Raw genomic sequence first — 16,741 nt, forward strand, 5'->3', positions numbered from 1 at the left:
TGTGTAAGAATTTGTCCTTCAAGAAAATAATAATAATAATAGTGATAACTTGCTTATGTGAAATATGTAGACAAATGTTTTGTCCTTTGGCAAATGTGGAGGATTTCAGTTCAGATGAGCTTCTGTCAATCACTTCTTTGTTATAAATGGGGTGGGGCTTCTACAAGTGTTTTGAAGCTTGAAGTAGGGAAAAAGTGTATAAAAGCCGGTCATAGACAGAGAAGATTACCAGTCATTTGGGTGAAAATTCATTGCATCTCTGAAGGTACATATACATCTTATAAAGCTCAGTAGTCTCATAGATAGGGAAGACCTATATTCATTTTGTAGATACAAACTAATTGATTTAAACAACACTTTATGAATTGTATTAATACTTGTATGAATTTAATTACTTTGTCTTTAATCTGTAATATATGCAAAATAAAGTACTACTGTACATCTGTATGGAACTACTGAATATGAATGTGATATCTTTGTATCATTATTGTAATTTACTCTTTTTAATTGTAAAGAAATCCAGACAGATTTCAAAATGCCTCCTCCAGTGGTTCCACATGGCATGTGCCTAAAAGTCATAGATGACCGCAACATGAGGGGTGGCATGGGCTCTGAAACAAATCCTTTGAAGTTCATGGATCAGGACTACAAATTTTTACAAGACTACTGTCTCAAAACAAGACAGAGATTTGTGGATGAGTTTTTCCCGCCAGACCCTCGTTCCATTGGCGAAGGGCTGCTGAAGCCAGAAGTCATGGCCCGAGTGGAGTGGATGAGACCAACGGTATGTAATCTACTTCCTGGAGACATTATCTTTAACGTGTTCTTATAATATTGAACACTTAAGTGTAAAATTGTACAACTGTTATTGAAAGCTAAAAGATGTGACTGTGACAATCTAAATGCTTCAAAGAATTTAAAAGACACTGCCTAAAACCATTATCAAGCCCATCCCTTTCAAAGAATGCATCAGTTGATCAAATGCCAAATACTGAAAGTATGACTTACTTTCTTTCAGAAATTGTATCCAGATGCAGCTGAGTTTATCATAGAGTCGGTGTCTAGGTTTGACTACTCCCAAGGGAATATAGGTATGTCTGGGTAACCACAATATTGTTGTTTTTGACACTTAAAGCTGGGGTATAGGCAATTTCGGAGACTCTAGCAATAACAAGCTAGCTTTGAAAGCATAAGATCCCACCCTACCTTCAGAGCATCTCTAAAGCCATGCCTCCTTCAAAACACATGACACAACTTCAAAACACAACCAGAGCAGAGTCTGCAAAGCGTCATGAAAGACAGCGGTAAATGTCTTATTGTCTCAAAGCACATTACATTACAACAATGAGCATACATCACTTTAATACTCTGACTTGTACCAACCGACTGCTGCAGATTCATTTTGCCGTTGATAGTGTTGCCATACAAAAATCTTTCTTAGGACGTGTACAGCTCTGAGTAGAACGTCACGGGTTGCCATCTCTTTATTACGGTAATTACACAGCATAAACTTGTTGTTTTTGGTTCAGGAGGAATTGTAAAAGGGACCTGTTGTTTGATTGACTCAAAGGTGAATGAGTCCAGATAACTGTGACAGAACACTCCCCCAATAGTTGCAACCTAGCGTGGTAGAAGCAGCAGTGAGGGAGGGATGGAGGTGGGCGAGGAGGTGGCGAAGGGATGGCAAGAGGAGCAGATGAAGGGATGGTGATGGCAGGCAGCAGAGGAATGGTGACAGATGAACGACGAGACCCCGGTGGCAATGGTGGTAGATGTCCGAAGGCACAGACCCAGAGCCTAGAGACAACAGCCCACAATGGAGTTGAGGCAGAGACACAATGGAGTGGAGGCTGACATCAACTGGGGGACTCCCGACAGAGGCGGAGCCAATGGATCCCAGGGTGCAGACAGAAAGCCGATGGAACAGAGCAACATCGCTGGCACAGGAGACCTAGGTGATGCCATGGCGACGAGCGTCTGAGGAGAAGCCAGAGTGCTCGAGGACCGAAGGAGTGGAGGAACGAAGCAGAAGAACCGCAAGTCCGTGGCAGAAGTGAGGGGGAGCCGGTGGGATGAGGGAACCCGGTGGAGTCGAAGGGCTGAGGGTGTCTGGTGGAGCCAAAGGTGGAAGGAGCCAACGTGGAGCCAACAGGTTGACGGGCTGAGATGGAGCAAGGTGATCAGAGGATCTACCCGTTCTGGTGCTAATTAAGTTTGTGCGACCTGAGGCTCGATGACACAGCTAGGCATCTCAGGAGATGGTGAAGGGCTGCAAACTTCCATCAGAGACAGGTTTGGAGGACTGGCTGAGCACGGCAGTGATGGAGGCAGATGGAGATCCAAGGAGATCCGAGGGTCCGCGCTGACCTCTTATCTTCGAGAACTAGCTGATGCGCCACGGCCGGTGGTAGCTCTCCATCTGCGAGGGGCTCAGGTTCCTCCATGGTTGCTGGTGGTGGAACGGCCTCTGGGTCCGACTGTGTTCTGGACTGAGGGTAAACACTCTCCAGACACTGGATGACAGCGTCCCTCCAGTTTAGTACAGAAGTGTCTGGGAGGTCTATGGCGTGAACGTGAGGAACTAAATACACAGTGATAATGAGGAGATGACAAACAGGTGTGATGGTCTGATGAGTGTCCATAGGAACTGATGACTGGTGGGAAAACTCAAACAAAAGAACACATGTGACTGATGACAACAAAACTGAAAGTCCATGAAAACGAAACTAAAGGTGAATGAGTCCAGATAACTGTGACAGATAGATGGTAACATCCCTATATGTTTTAGTCTGAGCCATTAGTGCCTGATGATTGTCTCGTGTGGCTATATTTAGGCTTAAATTTCTGGTGAAAACAAAATAAATACCTTCTCTGCCAATTACTGTTTTTTCCTCAGGAAACTGCTGGTTTCTGGCCTCTGTTGGGGCTCTAACATTTCAAAGCAAATTATTACATAAGGTCATCCCAGATGGACAATCATTCAGCAACAATTATACTGGTTTATTTCACTTCAGGGTAAGTTCCTCTTATGTGCCATAATTTCCAATATTTATTTATATTTTGATCATATTAATCTAGATTCTAAACGGCAAGCAATAGTTATTCCTGTTTTGTCTTTTAATAGTTGTTCACTTAGTGTTCTGCTTATTTAAACTTACAGTTCTGGCGGTTTGGAAAATGGTATGATGTTGTGATTGATGACAAACTGCCAACAATCAACCGCCAGCTGATTTTTGTGAAATCAAAAACATTTAATGAGTTCTGGCCAGCCTTGCTGGAGAAAGCCTATGCCAAGTAAGTGCATGTACATCTTTTAGTGACTTTATGTGACTTTATAAAATATAATTTCAAGTATATGTAAGCAGTAGTGCTGTTGTATTCAATATAAGCACTGCTGTAATTCAACCTGTGATTTGTGTGCAGTAATAGTCCTCAAATTTATGTTTATTACATTGCGGCATACTATTTAGAGTTTGAATGACCGTTACAGGGTGTGCGGCTCCTACGCTGACATGCACACTGGCCGGGTATCTGAGGCCCTCATGGACTTCACCGGTGGGGTTCATATGCACTACGAAATGAAAACGGCTCCGACCGATTTATGGGAGATAATGTACCGTGCTTTTCAGTCAGAAGTCCTTATGGGCTGTGAAACTCCACGAGGGGTGAGCAAAAAAAAAGTCATGTGGTAACTACGGTAATGCCAAAAACATAAATTGCTGAAATATTTTTGAAGGAATTGTGGTTCTTTAGGTTACATGTTTTAGTTACATTTAAAGCTATCTTAAGCAATGTTAGCCATCTTGTTCACTATCCTCTGAACTAGACCCCTGATTGGCATACATTCGACCACACAGTCTCTCTATCTCCAAAACACCTCCATAAGGTTTTTGCTATACATGGAGCCTGACACAAAGAAAGGACTGAAACAGACACATATTTCAGTGACATCTATAAGGCAGTAGGGACATTTTAATGTGTGGGTTTTAAAAAAAAATCACTTGCAGCACCTTTTAAACAATGACTTTTACACCACACCATTCTGTTCCCACAGAATCATAATGAGGAACGATTACCAAATGGCATAGTTCTGGGCCACGCTTACACTGTGACAAAGGTTTACCAGGTAAGTCTGCCCAAAATCAAGTCTCAGCATGCATCAGATTCATATAAAGTCTCAAGGCAAATATTTCAGGGACAAAAGATTATGTCTGGAAGCCAACCGACTTGATACACACCTACGCTTTACATGATTTTACATGATTTGACTTTTTGCATAAAGCTTTGCAAGGGACCTTCTTAAAATATAATGGCAGCTCTAAATTCATGTATGATGATCCATTTATACTGTGTGAGGAAAAAGACCTTAATCACAGGTTAAAAATCATTGACTTCCTATTGAACAGCAAAAATATTATATAATTAAAAATAAACATGCATTTTACTTCAAAATTCTGGTAAATTACAAAATAAAGCTACTAAAGACTAAAAAAATACTGGTAATATTAGGAATATATGCCACATTTTTATTCTTCTAAATATATAAAATCATTCTCCACAGGTCATGAGTGGTAGACATCCAGTTCAGCTGGTGAGATTGTTCAACCCATGGGGAGACAGTGAGTGGAATGGAGACTGGAGTGACAAGTAAGAACTGATTTTATTTAACCACACATTTTAGACATATACCCCCAGTTTCACAGGCAAGGCTTAAGCTAGTCCAAGACTAAATTGCTTGTTTGAGCTGTTTTAACTGAGATCAACTTGTACTGACATATCTTAAAATATGTCAAAGCCATTGTTTTGTCTCAAGATGCACACCAATAATGTGTTATTGTAGGGTACGTTTATAAAAGCTACTTAAATACCCTAATTGAACTAAGGCCTAATCCTGGCTTAGCCTAAGCCCTGTCTGTGAAACCAGGCCTTAGAGTCTCTTAGTTTTAGTCTGTTGTGACAATTTCCTATATGCAACAATTTTTATTTTTTAGGATAAACCCCTTAAGATGCACAGGGGGTCCTAATACACAAAATACAAAACACCTCATTCAAAGCAAAAAACAAACCACTACAAGATAATTAATACACCAGAATAGCAAAACATTAATAAACACAACCAATAAATGACAAGAAACTAATGTTTGTAATGGGTGCAGTGTAGTTGAATCCAAAGAGAGATGCTTGACACAGAATGATGATGAAACGAGTTTTACTAAACAGAGAAAGCCAGCGAACATTACACATCTACCATAACTTCAATGACAAACACAGAACTGAGGAAAATGAGGGCTTAATACACAGAGAATGGCAATCAAAGAAACAGGGAACAGGTGTGCAACTAATCAGAACCCATGGTAACAAAATATGAACTATTAATCTGGGAAAACAGCGACAGAGAAAATCATGACAAAGAAGTTAAACAGAACATGACAATAAAACTATTAAACGAAACAAGACATGAAACTAAACATAACTTAACAGTACGTGACAATGTTAACCTATATATGTATACATATTGCCAAAAGTATTGGGACACCCCTCCAAATCATTGAATTCAGGTGTTCCCGTCACTTCCATGGCCACAGGTGTATAAAATCAAGCACCTAGGCATGCAGACTGCTTCTACACACATTTGTGAAAGAATGGGTTGCTCTCAGGAGCTCAGTGAATTCAAGCGTGGTACCGTGATAGGTTGCCACCTGTGCAATAAGTCCAATCGTGAAATTTCCTCACTACTAAATATTCCACAGTCAACTGTTGGTGGTATCATAACAAAGTGGAAGCAATTGGGAACAACAGCAACTCAGCCACGAAGTGGTAGGCCACATAAAATCACAGAGCGGGGTCAGCGCATGCTGAGGTGCACAGTGCGCAGAAGTCGCCAACTTTCTGTCAATAGCTACAGACCTCCAAACTTCATGTGGCCTTCAGATTAGCTCAAGAACAGTGCGTAGAGAGCTTCATGGAATGGGTTTCCATGGCTGAGCAGCTGCATCCAAGCCTTACATCACCAAGTGCAATGCAAAGCGTCGGATGCAGTGGTATAAAGAACGCCGCCACTGGACTCTAGAGCAGTGGAGACACGTTCTCTGGAGTGAAGAATCGCACTTCTCTGTTTGGCAATCCGATGGACGAGGGTTTGGTGGTTGCCAGTAATTATGTACTTGCCTGACTGCATTGTGCCAAGTGTAGTTTGGTGGAGGGGGATTATGGTGTGGGGTTGTTTTTTAGGGGATGGGCTTGGCCCTTTATTTCCAGAGAAAGGAACTCTTAATGCTTCAGCATACCAAGACATTTTGGACAATTTCATGCTCCCAACTTTGTGGAAACAGTTTAGGGATGGCCCCTTCCTGTTCCAACATGACTGCGCACCAGTGCACAAAGCAAGGTCCATAAAGATATGGATGAGCGAGTTTGGTGTGGAGGAACTTGACTGGCCTGCACAGAGTCCTGACCTCAACCCGATAGAACACCTTTGTGATGAATTAGAGAGGAGACTGCGAGCCAGGCCTTCTTGTCCAACATCACTGCCTGACCTCACAAATGCACTTCTAAAAGAATGATCCAAAATTCCCATAAACACACTCCTAAACCTTGTGGAAAGCCTTCCCAGAAGAGTTGAAGCTGTTATAGCTGCAAAGGGTGGACCAACTCCATATTAAACCCTACGGATTAAGAATGCGATGTCATTAAAGTTCATGTGCACGTAAAGGCAGGCGTCCCAAAACTTTTGGCAATATAGTATAGTGTAAATAGACACTCAGATAATACTTTAGCAATAACACAAATTATCGATTTTGGTCTATAATTTTGTGGATCAAGAATGTCACATTCTTAATAAATACAGGAATACTGGGAGCTGGGAGCTCACATGAGGATTTGAGAAGCAAATTTAATGTATCTAATCCCATCAGGTCCAGTATCATTATTAAGACTGAGATGATCAATAATATTCAACACTTCTGTAGGTGTTATTTTAGTAAAAGAAAAATACTGACAGAGTAGATTGATTGAAGCTATTCATATATGAATGATCAGATGTTAGATAACAATAGATAGAAAAAAATGACCAAATACTGCAATTAATAGGCAATCATGATTTCAAACAATAGTAGCAGTTTAACATCACAGCAGATAACTAACTAGCAGAACAACTGGCAGTAAAAACAACAATTTTTGCAGTTCTTAAAAATGTTTGTGATTTTTTATGATTATTGCACAGTCAAATTTTTTCTTTTTTTCTGATGTTTGTTTTACACAATTCTTTCAGATCACCCTTGTGGAACACAGTAAGTGATGAGGACCGTAAACAACATCTTCTGAATGAAAATGGAGAGTTCTGGTCAGTATGAAACATGTTTTAAAAAAATCTTAACTTGTACTAAAACACAAATTACATGTTGTCTAGGATTTACTTAGAATTTTTATTTATTTATTTATTTTTTTTTGCAGGATGCCAATTAAAGATTTCATTAGAACATTTGACAACATGGATATCTGCTGTTCCTGTCCTGATTTTCTGGAAGGAAAGTCTGCATGTCACTGGATTTCCAAGAGTCACCATGGCAGCTGGGTTTCTGGGAGTACAGCTGGAGGCTGCATGAATCATTTAGGTGCTTTACATTAGTTATTATTATAAAGCTAGTCATCAATGCAAATCTGCTTCTAACAATCATGTTCTGTAATTGTAGACACCTTTTGTACCAACCCCCAGTTTTGGCTGAAGATTAATGAGATGGATAAGGCCTGTGAGCAGGGCCAGAGCAATGTTCTGGTGTCCCTCATACAGAAACCTGACAAGAGAAACAGACGCCTTGCTGCACACCATGGCATCGGCTTCTGCGTGTTTGCAGTCAGTATTAACAAAAAAATGGAAAGGCAGTAAATATGCTTATAATGTGCTTATAATATAACCTTTATTTTTATTTTGAACTTTTACAGGTTCCACCCGAGGCAAGTAAAATATACTCAGGTTGTGTTAAGTATTTCAGGTTGTATTAATACATATTTCGTAAGTATTAATATATATTAAATAAGATGTCATACCGTTCTAACTTATTAATTTATGTTCAGTGAAACCTGTTTTGTTTCATTATCCTGTTTCATTATTAGATGAGATCTGAGGGAAAGTTGGGATCAAGCTTTTTCTATAGAAGAAAGCCTGTGGCAACAAGCGGGGACTTTCAGGATGCAAGACAGGTGATGAGCTTCTTCAGGCTAGAGCCAGGAGAGTATCTCATTGTACCGTCCACTTACAGCCCCAATAAGAATGCAGAATTCATCCTGTCCATTCTGTGCAAAAATGACATCCACATTCAGTAAGTTGCATGAAGGTCTGAGAGATTAATGACTTTACATTATTCAACATTTAAGTAATTATTTATGCTTGGAATAAGATTAAACATTCTCAGTGACCCATACTGAAAAACTAGCTAATTTATACACTGAAATTTTTACAGTCATGTGTGTTATTACACAGATACATTTTTTTAAATATATGTTTTTGACTCAGAAAGGACACAGAACGGACCGAGAAAGATTTTCTTGTGGATCTTGTCGGCGAGTCTGAGGTAATAATACACAGAATCATTCTGTAAGATTTTTTGTATTCTCTTGAGTTTGTCAGTATGTGCAATCAGAGAATTAGTCACTGAAATATTGCTTCTTTCAACAGGTCTCTGCAATTGCAGCTAAATTCTATCTTTGTCCTATTTTTGTTAATTCTCCTAAAATGGGAATGAAATTAATTGCAGAAATTACAACTTAAGAATCTATTAAACACCCTTGTCTGCATATTGCATATTACACTATTGTTTATACTATAAAAAAATATTAATTCTAAAACATTTAGCTACATCAAATAAATATAAACTTGCTAACATTTTAACATTCAATTTAAGATTTGAGAATCTGATATTAATGAATATCTGATATTATTTTTTAAAAATGTAGATAATATCAGAACTCAGACATTTATTTTCTGCTTCAGGAATGGGAACTCTAATTGTGTTTTTTAGTAGTTGCAAATGAAACAGTCTTCTCTTTTCTCATGTTAAGGCTGGATACGCTGAACAAGTGGATGTAGGATTGAAAGATAAAACCCTGTTTCGACAATATTCTGATCAGGTAAATATGAAAGCTAATATTGTCAGAACGAAGGTAGACAAATGCAGATTTATAATAGTAAACAGGGTTTAAATCAACAAGCAGGCAGATATGTAACAGTGTGCTCACACACAAACAATAACCGACAATGAACACAGAACAGGCAGGAACTTAAATACACTGATAATGACCACTAAACGGAAACAGCTGACAAGACTTGGCTAATTAGAAACCATAGTGACTAACGAGGACCAATACAGACAAGACAGGACTGAACTAAATATATTATCAAAAAATAAAATTTGATCCAAAATTAAAATACATCTCTTACAAGCTTCAGACTCTTGAATGTTTTTTTTTTTTTTTTTTTTCCGGAAACAGTACAAAGTTGTTGATGCTGAGAAACTTCAACAGCTTCTTCAGGAAAACCTGCTTAGAGGTGAGTGCTTTAAAGGTGCCCTAGAACCAGTTTTTAAAAGATGTAATATAAGTCTAAGGTGTCCCCTGAATGTGTCTGTGAAGTTTCAGCTCATAGATTTTTTTTTAACTGCCTATTATGGGGCATCATTAACTATGCACCGATTCAGGCTGCGGCCCCTTTAAATCACACGCTCCCCGCCCTCCCGAGTTCTTGACTATAATACAGTGCATAAACAAAGTTCACACAGCTAATATAACCCTCAAATGGATCTTTACAAGATGTTCGTCATGCATACTGCATGCCTGCATCAGATCATGTGAGTATAGTATTTATTTGGATGTTTACTTTTGATTCTGAATGAGTTTGAGGCTGTGCTTCGTGGCTAAAGCTAACATTACACACTGTTGGAGAGATTTATAAAGAATGAAGTTTATGCATTATACAGACTGCAAGTGTTTAAAAATGAAAATAGCGACGGCTCTCGTCTCCATGAATACAGTAAGAAACGATGGTAACTTTAACCACATTTAACAGTATATTAGCAACATGCTAACGAAACATTTAGAAAGACAATTTAAAAATATCACTAAAAATATCATGTAATCATGGATCATGTCAGTTATTATTGCTCCATCTGCCATTTTTCGCTATTATTCTTGCTTGCTTACCTAGTCTGATGATTCAGCTGTGCACAGATCCAGACGTTAATACTGGCTGCCCTTGTCTAATGCCTTGAACATGGGCTGGCATATGCAAATATTGGGGTCATACATATTAATGATCCTGACTGTTATGTAACAGTCGGTGTTATGTTGAGATTCGCCTGTTTTTCAGAGGTCTTTTAAACAAATGAGATTTACACAAGAAGGAGGAAACAATGGTGTTTGAGACTCACTGTATGTCATTTCCATGTACTGAACTCTTGTTATTTAACTATGCCAAGATAAATTCAATTTTTGATTCTAGGGCACCTTTAAAATCCTGTAAATTGTAAAAATGAGAAATACATACATTACATTAGCATCTGTAAAATAGCTAGTTTATTAATCTTAATTTGCCACAAATGTCATAAATCTCACAAATGTGACTCATACCTTTAGGGAATAAAAATGCTGAAGGATTTGGCCTGGATTCTTGCAGAAGTATAATTGCCATGTCAGATGTATCCTTTTTTTCTTTCAACAAGTAATTAAAAACCATAAAAAAATAATGTGTTGAATGATGATTATTTGATTTATCCCCATGGTTCAGCTTGTATTTGCAGTCGTACTGTGAAGAAACATGTTTTTGCTCTAGAAATATTCCCTGACTGTAACAATAAAAATAGTTCTCTGTCAGTGGAAGACTTCGTGGATCAGAATTTCTTCGTCTGTGGAACCGCATTATGACGTACAAGGTGTGTGGATTTGAGTCTGCAATTTAGCTATGCATTTTTATTGTATTAAGACAAGAAATATAGCTATGTACTGAGATTTATTAAGACGCTTACTTTTTTTTTTCAACAGAATATCTTCTACAGCATGGATTCTTCCAAAGATGGCGTACTGTCTTTGAGCGAACTTCAAAACGCATTAGAGAAAACAGGTTGAGGCTATTTTAATTTATACTTTGCTGTAGTAAAACATTGTGTAAATATCACTGCTGGTGGGAACTGTTACTCTCAGCATTAGAGCTGCAGTGATCCATAAAATTGAATGCAGAGATATTGTGATATATACATAGTTTTCATTACACATTGTATAGATAGATATGCATCTATAGATATTTATGTCATGGTTCTTGTACCCTAGGCATGCATCTAAATGAAGACATCCTGAATCTCATGTTTGTGCGCTATGGTGGTGCTTCAGAACAGATTTCTCTGGAGGGTTTCATTTGCCTTGTCATGCGTTTGAACTGCATGGCTAGTGAGTAAGACTGCTAGAAAAAAAAGCAGTTTCATTTTCTCTCTTTTCATCTTTCTCTCTCATTTTCTTATACGAAAGGCTGGAGCCTATCCCAGCATCCTAGGCCAAAGGCAGGGAAAAGCACCCTGCAGGTGGCCAGTCCATTACAGTTCTCTCAAACACTCACATTAACGTCTATGGGCAATTTTTACTCTCCAATTCATCTGACCTGCATGTCTTTGGATTGTGGGAGAAACCAGAGCACCAGGAGGAAACCCACACAGAACATATATTAACTCCACACAGAAAACTACCAACTGAGCCACCGTGCCACCCATAATTTGATGTTCATGGCTGTAAAAATTAAATAAATAAGTTTAGGGTAAGCTACCAAGAGTTTTCAAACAAAATGGTGAACAAAATTTGGTCAGATCCATTTATGCTCCTGAAATAGCTTGAGCTACTTGGGTATTATTATTATTATTGATTTATTACATTTTAACAGCATTTCTCTTCATCAGGCATATTCCAGAAACTCTGTGAAAATGGGAAGATATCTCTTAATGAGAGTGAGGTAATCCTGATGTAAACATTTCAGTTTTTTCCATATCACCTTTGGTCATTCAAGTATATACATTCACAACCTATTTCTGTGTATCTGTATTTTAGTGGATAGGACTCACCATGTACTCATGAGGGAAAGTCTGCTTGCCAGGAGGTTTGCCAACAAATGCAAGAAGCAGTGTGACAAGAAAACATTAGTTCGGTGATCAAAAACCAATCAGCGGTTTAGGCAATCTATACAAATTGTGATGCTTTTCTTTTTCGTCCTTTTATCCCTCTAAGAATTCAAATGCTTTTCTTTTTTTCTTACAATTATCATTTGATAATTGTTATAACTGTTTAATAACTGTTTGTTTTTCATGTAATGTATGTATTTCTCATTGTAAATCACTGTTGGTGAAAAGTAAAACATTCAAGCAGATGCTGTTTTAATTAGCTTATTTTTTTTTAATTGTCAGAAAGATTGTAAAGTAATATTTCTCAACATCTTAGCCCTCTATTACATGGTGTTGCCCTCAGCAACAAACCTTTTTGGACCTCACACCACCCCTTTATTTTTTTTACATTTTTGTTTTTTTTAATGAATTTGTTTTTATATATAATATCACCTGACATGTCTGTTCAATTAAATGAGGGGCTGAAGTGGGTGTGACCTTTTGTTTGGGGGTGGATCAGTCCTTTCATGAGGCAAAGCCACATGGGACACACTGCCACCAATTGGTAAGATAAATATAACTTTTTAACATTTACATTGTTTAAATGACTTTATATAATAAATATATGCATGTGCATCAGTATGTTTGTAATTTGTTTTCTTCTTCTTCTTCTTCTTCTTCTTCTTCTTCTTCTTATTATTATTATTATTATTATTATGCTGCCACAGAGAATGATGGGAAATGTAGTTTGGTCACTCAAGCCTATCAGCTAATAAACTGACTAAATAGTGTTTTCTAGCAAGCTTTATCTCTTCTTCATTAACAGTACACATAATGCATACAAACTACATTGTACTGTTGGCATTCAGAAATAAATTTATCATGATTAAAAACAATTTGCTTCCACCATTGCTTCACACTCGTAATTACAACTTTGAGGTGGCGCTCGTGCATAAATACAATCTTGCTGACATGATTTGAACACAAATGGATACAAGAACATTTTATGGGTGGAAGGAACATGATCGAGCAGTTAGGATCATTCCCTCTGACAGTGAGGACAGTGAGCTTGAGGAGAGTCAGCAAGAGTGGATCCCTGAATCAGGTTTGAGAGACAGTTAGGAGGTCAGGGGTCAGTCAGCAATGTAACGTGTGTGCATGTGTGGTGCGTGTTTTTTTGGTTGGTTTATATGTTTATATGAAATGTGAGAAATATTTATACATAAGGTGTTATGAGGTGTTGTAATTAATAGAGACAGATAGAGACCATAAAGACTTGTTTTTTTTTTTTTCTTTGATTGTTTGATGTATGTGATTAGTTGGAACCATTTGTGATTGATGTTTGTCAAAATAAAACGTTTTCTAATGCACATATTACTTGTTTTCCGTATTCCACCTATATAGAAATTTTATAGATATATTATCAGGGACCCCCAAGCTCCCAAAAATGGGGTGAAATATTTTTTTCCAAATAAATAAAAATTCATGCCATAGAGGGTTAGAAGGGGCCTTTACATCTATGACCTAGAAAGATCTATCCATTAGCAGTGACATTCATCCAAAAAAAAAAAAAAATCATCTAAACAACAGTTGCTTTAGCTCCCACATGCAGGGTTGTGAGACGCTGACATGCCAGGGAAGAGTGTTTTGGTGTCATTTTAGGAGTATTGCTTGTATGATATCAGCCACATTGAAAAGGACATGTAAAGATCTATATTTTATTTTTTAGATACAAACTAATTGATTTTTAAAACACTTTGTACTAATGAATCTGTACTTTTATTAAAGGTGCAATGTGTAAATTTTAGGACAATCTATTGACAGAAATGCAATATAATATACATAACTACTGATGTACAGTATAAAGATCTTACATAATGAACCGTTATGTTTTTTTTTTTTCCTTAGAATGAGCCATTTCTATCTACATACACCGCGGGTCCCCTTACATGTTAAGTTGCCATTTTGCGCCGGCATGTTTCTACAGCAGCCCTAAACGGACAAACACTCTACAGAGCGCATTCGGTTGACTAGCTACTCTCTGTTATCTCAGATGATGACATATTTGTCCTGTGTTGGCCACCGTAGCTTCTCTATATTGTAATTCGCAACCTCACCGCTAGATGCCACTAAAATTTACACACTGCACCTTTAATGAGTTTAATCATTGTTTGTAGTAATGTATGCAAAAAAGTACTTTGCATGTATATTTACAGTAAGATGGTGTACGATTCACTTTTGAAACGAAATAAACACTAATGGTAGTATAGACCCAATGCCGACTAAACTACTGAAAGAAATGCTTCCAGAGGTCGTAGGTCCACGTCTTGATATAATTAATTCATCTTTAACACTAGGATACGTGCCAAAACTTTTAAGCAGGCTATTATTAAACCTCTTATTAAAAAACCTCAACTAGATCCGAGAGATTTAGTTAATTACAGGCCAATCTCGAATCTACCTTTTCTGTCAAAGATACTAGAAAAGGCAGTTTCAACACAACTGTGCTCCTTTTTAGAAAGAAATGGAATCTGTGAGGATTTCCAGTCAGGATTTAGACCATACCATAGTACTGAGACTGCTCTCCTTAGAGTTACAAACGATCTACTCTTATCATCCGATCGTGGCTGTATTTCTCTATTAGTGTTATTAGATCTCAGTGCTGCTTTTGACACTATCGATCACAACATTCTTTTAAAAAGACTTGAAAACTATATTGGCATTAGTGGAATTGCTTTGGCATGGTTTAAATCATACTTATCTGACCGTTATCAGTCTGTAGTAGTTAATGAAGAGATGTCGTATCGATCACAAGTTCAATATGGAGTACCACAAGGCTCAGTACTAGGACCATTGCTTTTCACTCTGTACATGCTGCCCTTAGGAGAGATAATTAGGAAGCATGGTGTTAGTTTTCACTGCTACGCTGACGATACTCAGCTCTATATTTCCTCGCGCCCTGACGAAACCTACAAATTCACAAAACTAACAGAATGCATAGCTGACATTAAAAACTGGATGACAAGAAATTTCTTATTATTAAATTCAGAAAAAACTGATATCCTAATCTTTGGACCAAAAACTTCCTCACGAAAAAACCTTGAATACTCTCTAATACTTGACGGGTGCTCCATTAAATCTTCGTCCTCAGTTAGGAACCTGTGTGTGCTCTTTGATACCAATCTTTCATTTGAAAGTCATGTTTCTAGCATCTGTAAAACTGCCTTCTTCCATCTAAAAAATATATCTAAATTACGACATATGCTCTCAATGACAAATGCGGAACAGTTGGTTCATGCATTCATGACCTCAAGACTAGATTACTGTAACGCTCTACTGGGTGGTTGTTCTGCTCGGCTTTTAAACAGACTACAGTTGGTCCAAAATGCGGCAGCTAGAGTTCTTACTAGAACCAGAAAGTATGACCATATTAGCCCAGTTCTGTCAACATTACATTGGCTCCCTATTAAACATCGTATAGATTTTAAAATCTTGCTACTTACTTATAAAGCTCTAAATGGTTTAGCTCCCCAATATCTAAGCGAGCTCTTGGTGCATTATAGTCCTTCACGTCTATTGCGATCTCAGAATTCAGGCCAGTTGATAATACCCAGAATATCAAAATCAACTGAAGGCGGCAGATCCTTTTCCTATTTAGCACCTAAACTCTGGAACAATCTTCCTAGCATTGTTCGAGAAGCAGACACACTCTGTCAGTTTAAATCTAGACTAAAAACACATCTCTTTGCTCTTGCATACACATAACACATTATCAATACATTAACATTTTTTCAAATCCGTTAAAGGATTGTTACGCTGCAATAATTAGGTCGGCCGGAACCGAGAACATTTCCTATAACACTAGATATACCTGTACATCAGAATAAGAATGGCATCTACGCTAATATCAGTCTCTCTGCTTATTCTGAGGTTTGCCGGGTGCTGGATCCAGGCCGTATCCAGATCAGATGGAGAACCTGTGTCTGGACCTGACTACAACGTAGCCCAGGAGACAATGGGCCTACAGATCCAGTTCTGGCTGCATCTATAATTCAGATTTTTAAATCTCCGTATCCGCTTACATATATTTATATATAATCTATTTTTAATCTCTATAATAAAAATGTATAATTCAGATTTTGATCTCCATATCCATTTACATATATTATATATATCTTCCAAGGGGTTTTTTCCCTCCTAGGACTTTTTTCCCAGTGTTAGCACGCTGGGTTTTTCTCCTAGGGGATTTTTTCCACCCCTGGGAGTCAGCCGACATTGGCTTAATGTGGCACCGTCTTGTATATGTTACATATTACCACGCTTGCTTGTACAGCTTATTTTTAACCACTTCTCTTTTTTCTGTGCTTCTAATATGTAAAGCTGCTTTGAAACAATTACCAATTGTAAAAAGCGCTATATAAATAAATTTGACTTGACTTGACTATAGAACACTAATAACATTTATTCCCTTTCACACAAATTGAGACTTATTTGGCACGGTTCCTTGCACAATACTATCAATGACCTCAAAGCACATTTACCACATGCATTTTGATAATTCATTTTGACATTTGCAGATCAATATGTTTTGTTTTTCTAATGTGGAGCAC

At 37.8% G+C, this 16,741-nt stretch overlaps 1 protein-coding gene across 1 annotated transcript; it reads left to right on the plus strand.

The window, feature by feature from the left end:
• Window positions 1–12,770, plus strand: si:ch211-202f3.3 (calpain-1 catalytic subunit). The gene is made up of 22 exons (XM_048191752.1): window positions 1–265; window positions 516–784; window positions 1,019–1,091; window positions 2,897–3,015; window positions 3,161–3,294; window positions 3,491–3,665; window positions 4,055–4,126; window positions 4,562–4,647; window positions 7,271–7,342; window positions 7,453–7,613; window positions 7,692–7,852; window positions 7,942–7,953; window positions 8,113–8,318; window positions 8,513–8,570; window positions 9,058–9,126; window positions 9,487–9,544; window positions 10,627–10,688; window positions 10,854–10,922; window positions 11,032–11,110; window positions 11,317–11,433; window positions 11,934–11,986; window positions 12,082–12,770. Exons 1-22 carry the CDS (start codon window positions 94–96, stop codon window positions 12,106–12,108), a joined length of 2,304 nt encoding a protein of 767 aa, XP_048047709.1. The 5' UTR covers window positions 1–93; the 3' UTR covers window positions 12,109–12,770.
• The last annotated feature ends 3,971 nt before the right edge of the window (window positions 12,771–16,741 follow it).

Source organism: Megalobrama amblycephala, linkage group LG5, assembly GCF_018812025.1.
Source record: "Megalobrama amblycephala isolate DHTTF-2021 linkage group LG5, ASM1881202v1, whole genome shotgun sequence".
Classification (NCBI taxonomy): Eukaryota; Metazoa; Chordata; class Actinopteri; order Cypriniformes; family Xenocyprididae; genus Megalobrama; species Megalobrama amblycephala.

Bases quoted from the DNA above. Each gene is read 5' to 3' on its own strand.
- si:ch211-202f3.3 (XM_048191752.1), top strand. From the start codon at position 94: ATGTGGAGGATTTCAGTTCAGATGAGCTTCTGTCAATCACTTCTTTGT. The intron at 3,016-3,160 runs GTAAGTTCCTCT...TTAAACTTACAG, and splicing joins CTGGTTTATTTCACTTCAGG to TTCTGGCGGTTTGGAAAATG. The intron at 7,343-7,452 runs GTCAGTATGAAA...TTTTTTTTGCAG, and splicing joins AATGAAAATGGAGAGTTCTG to GATGCCAATTAAAGATTTCA.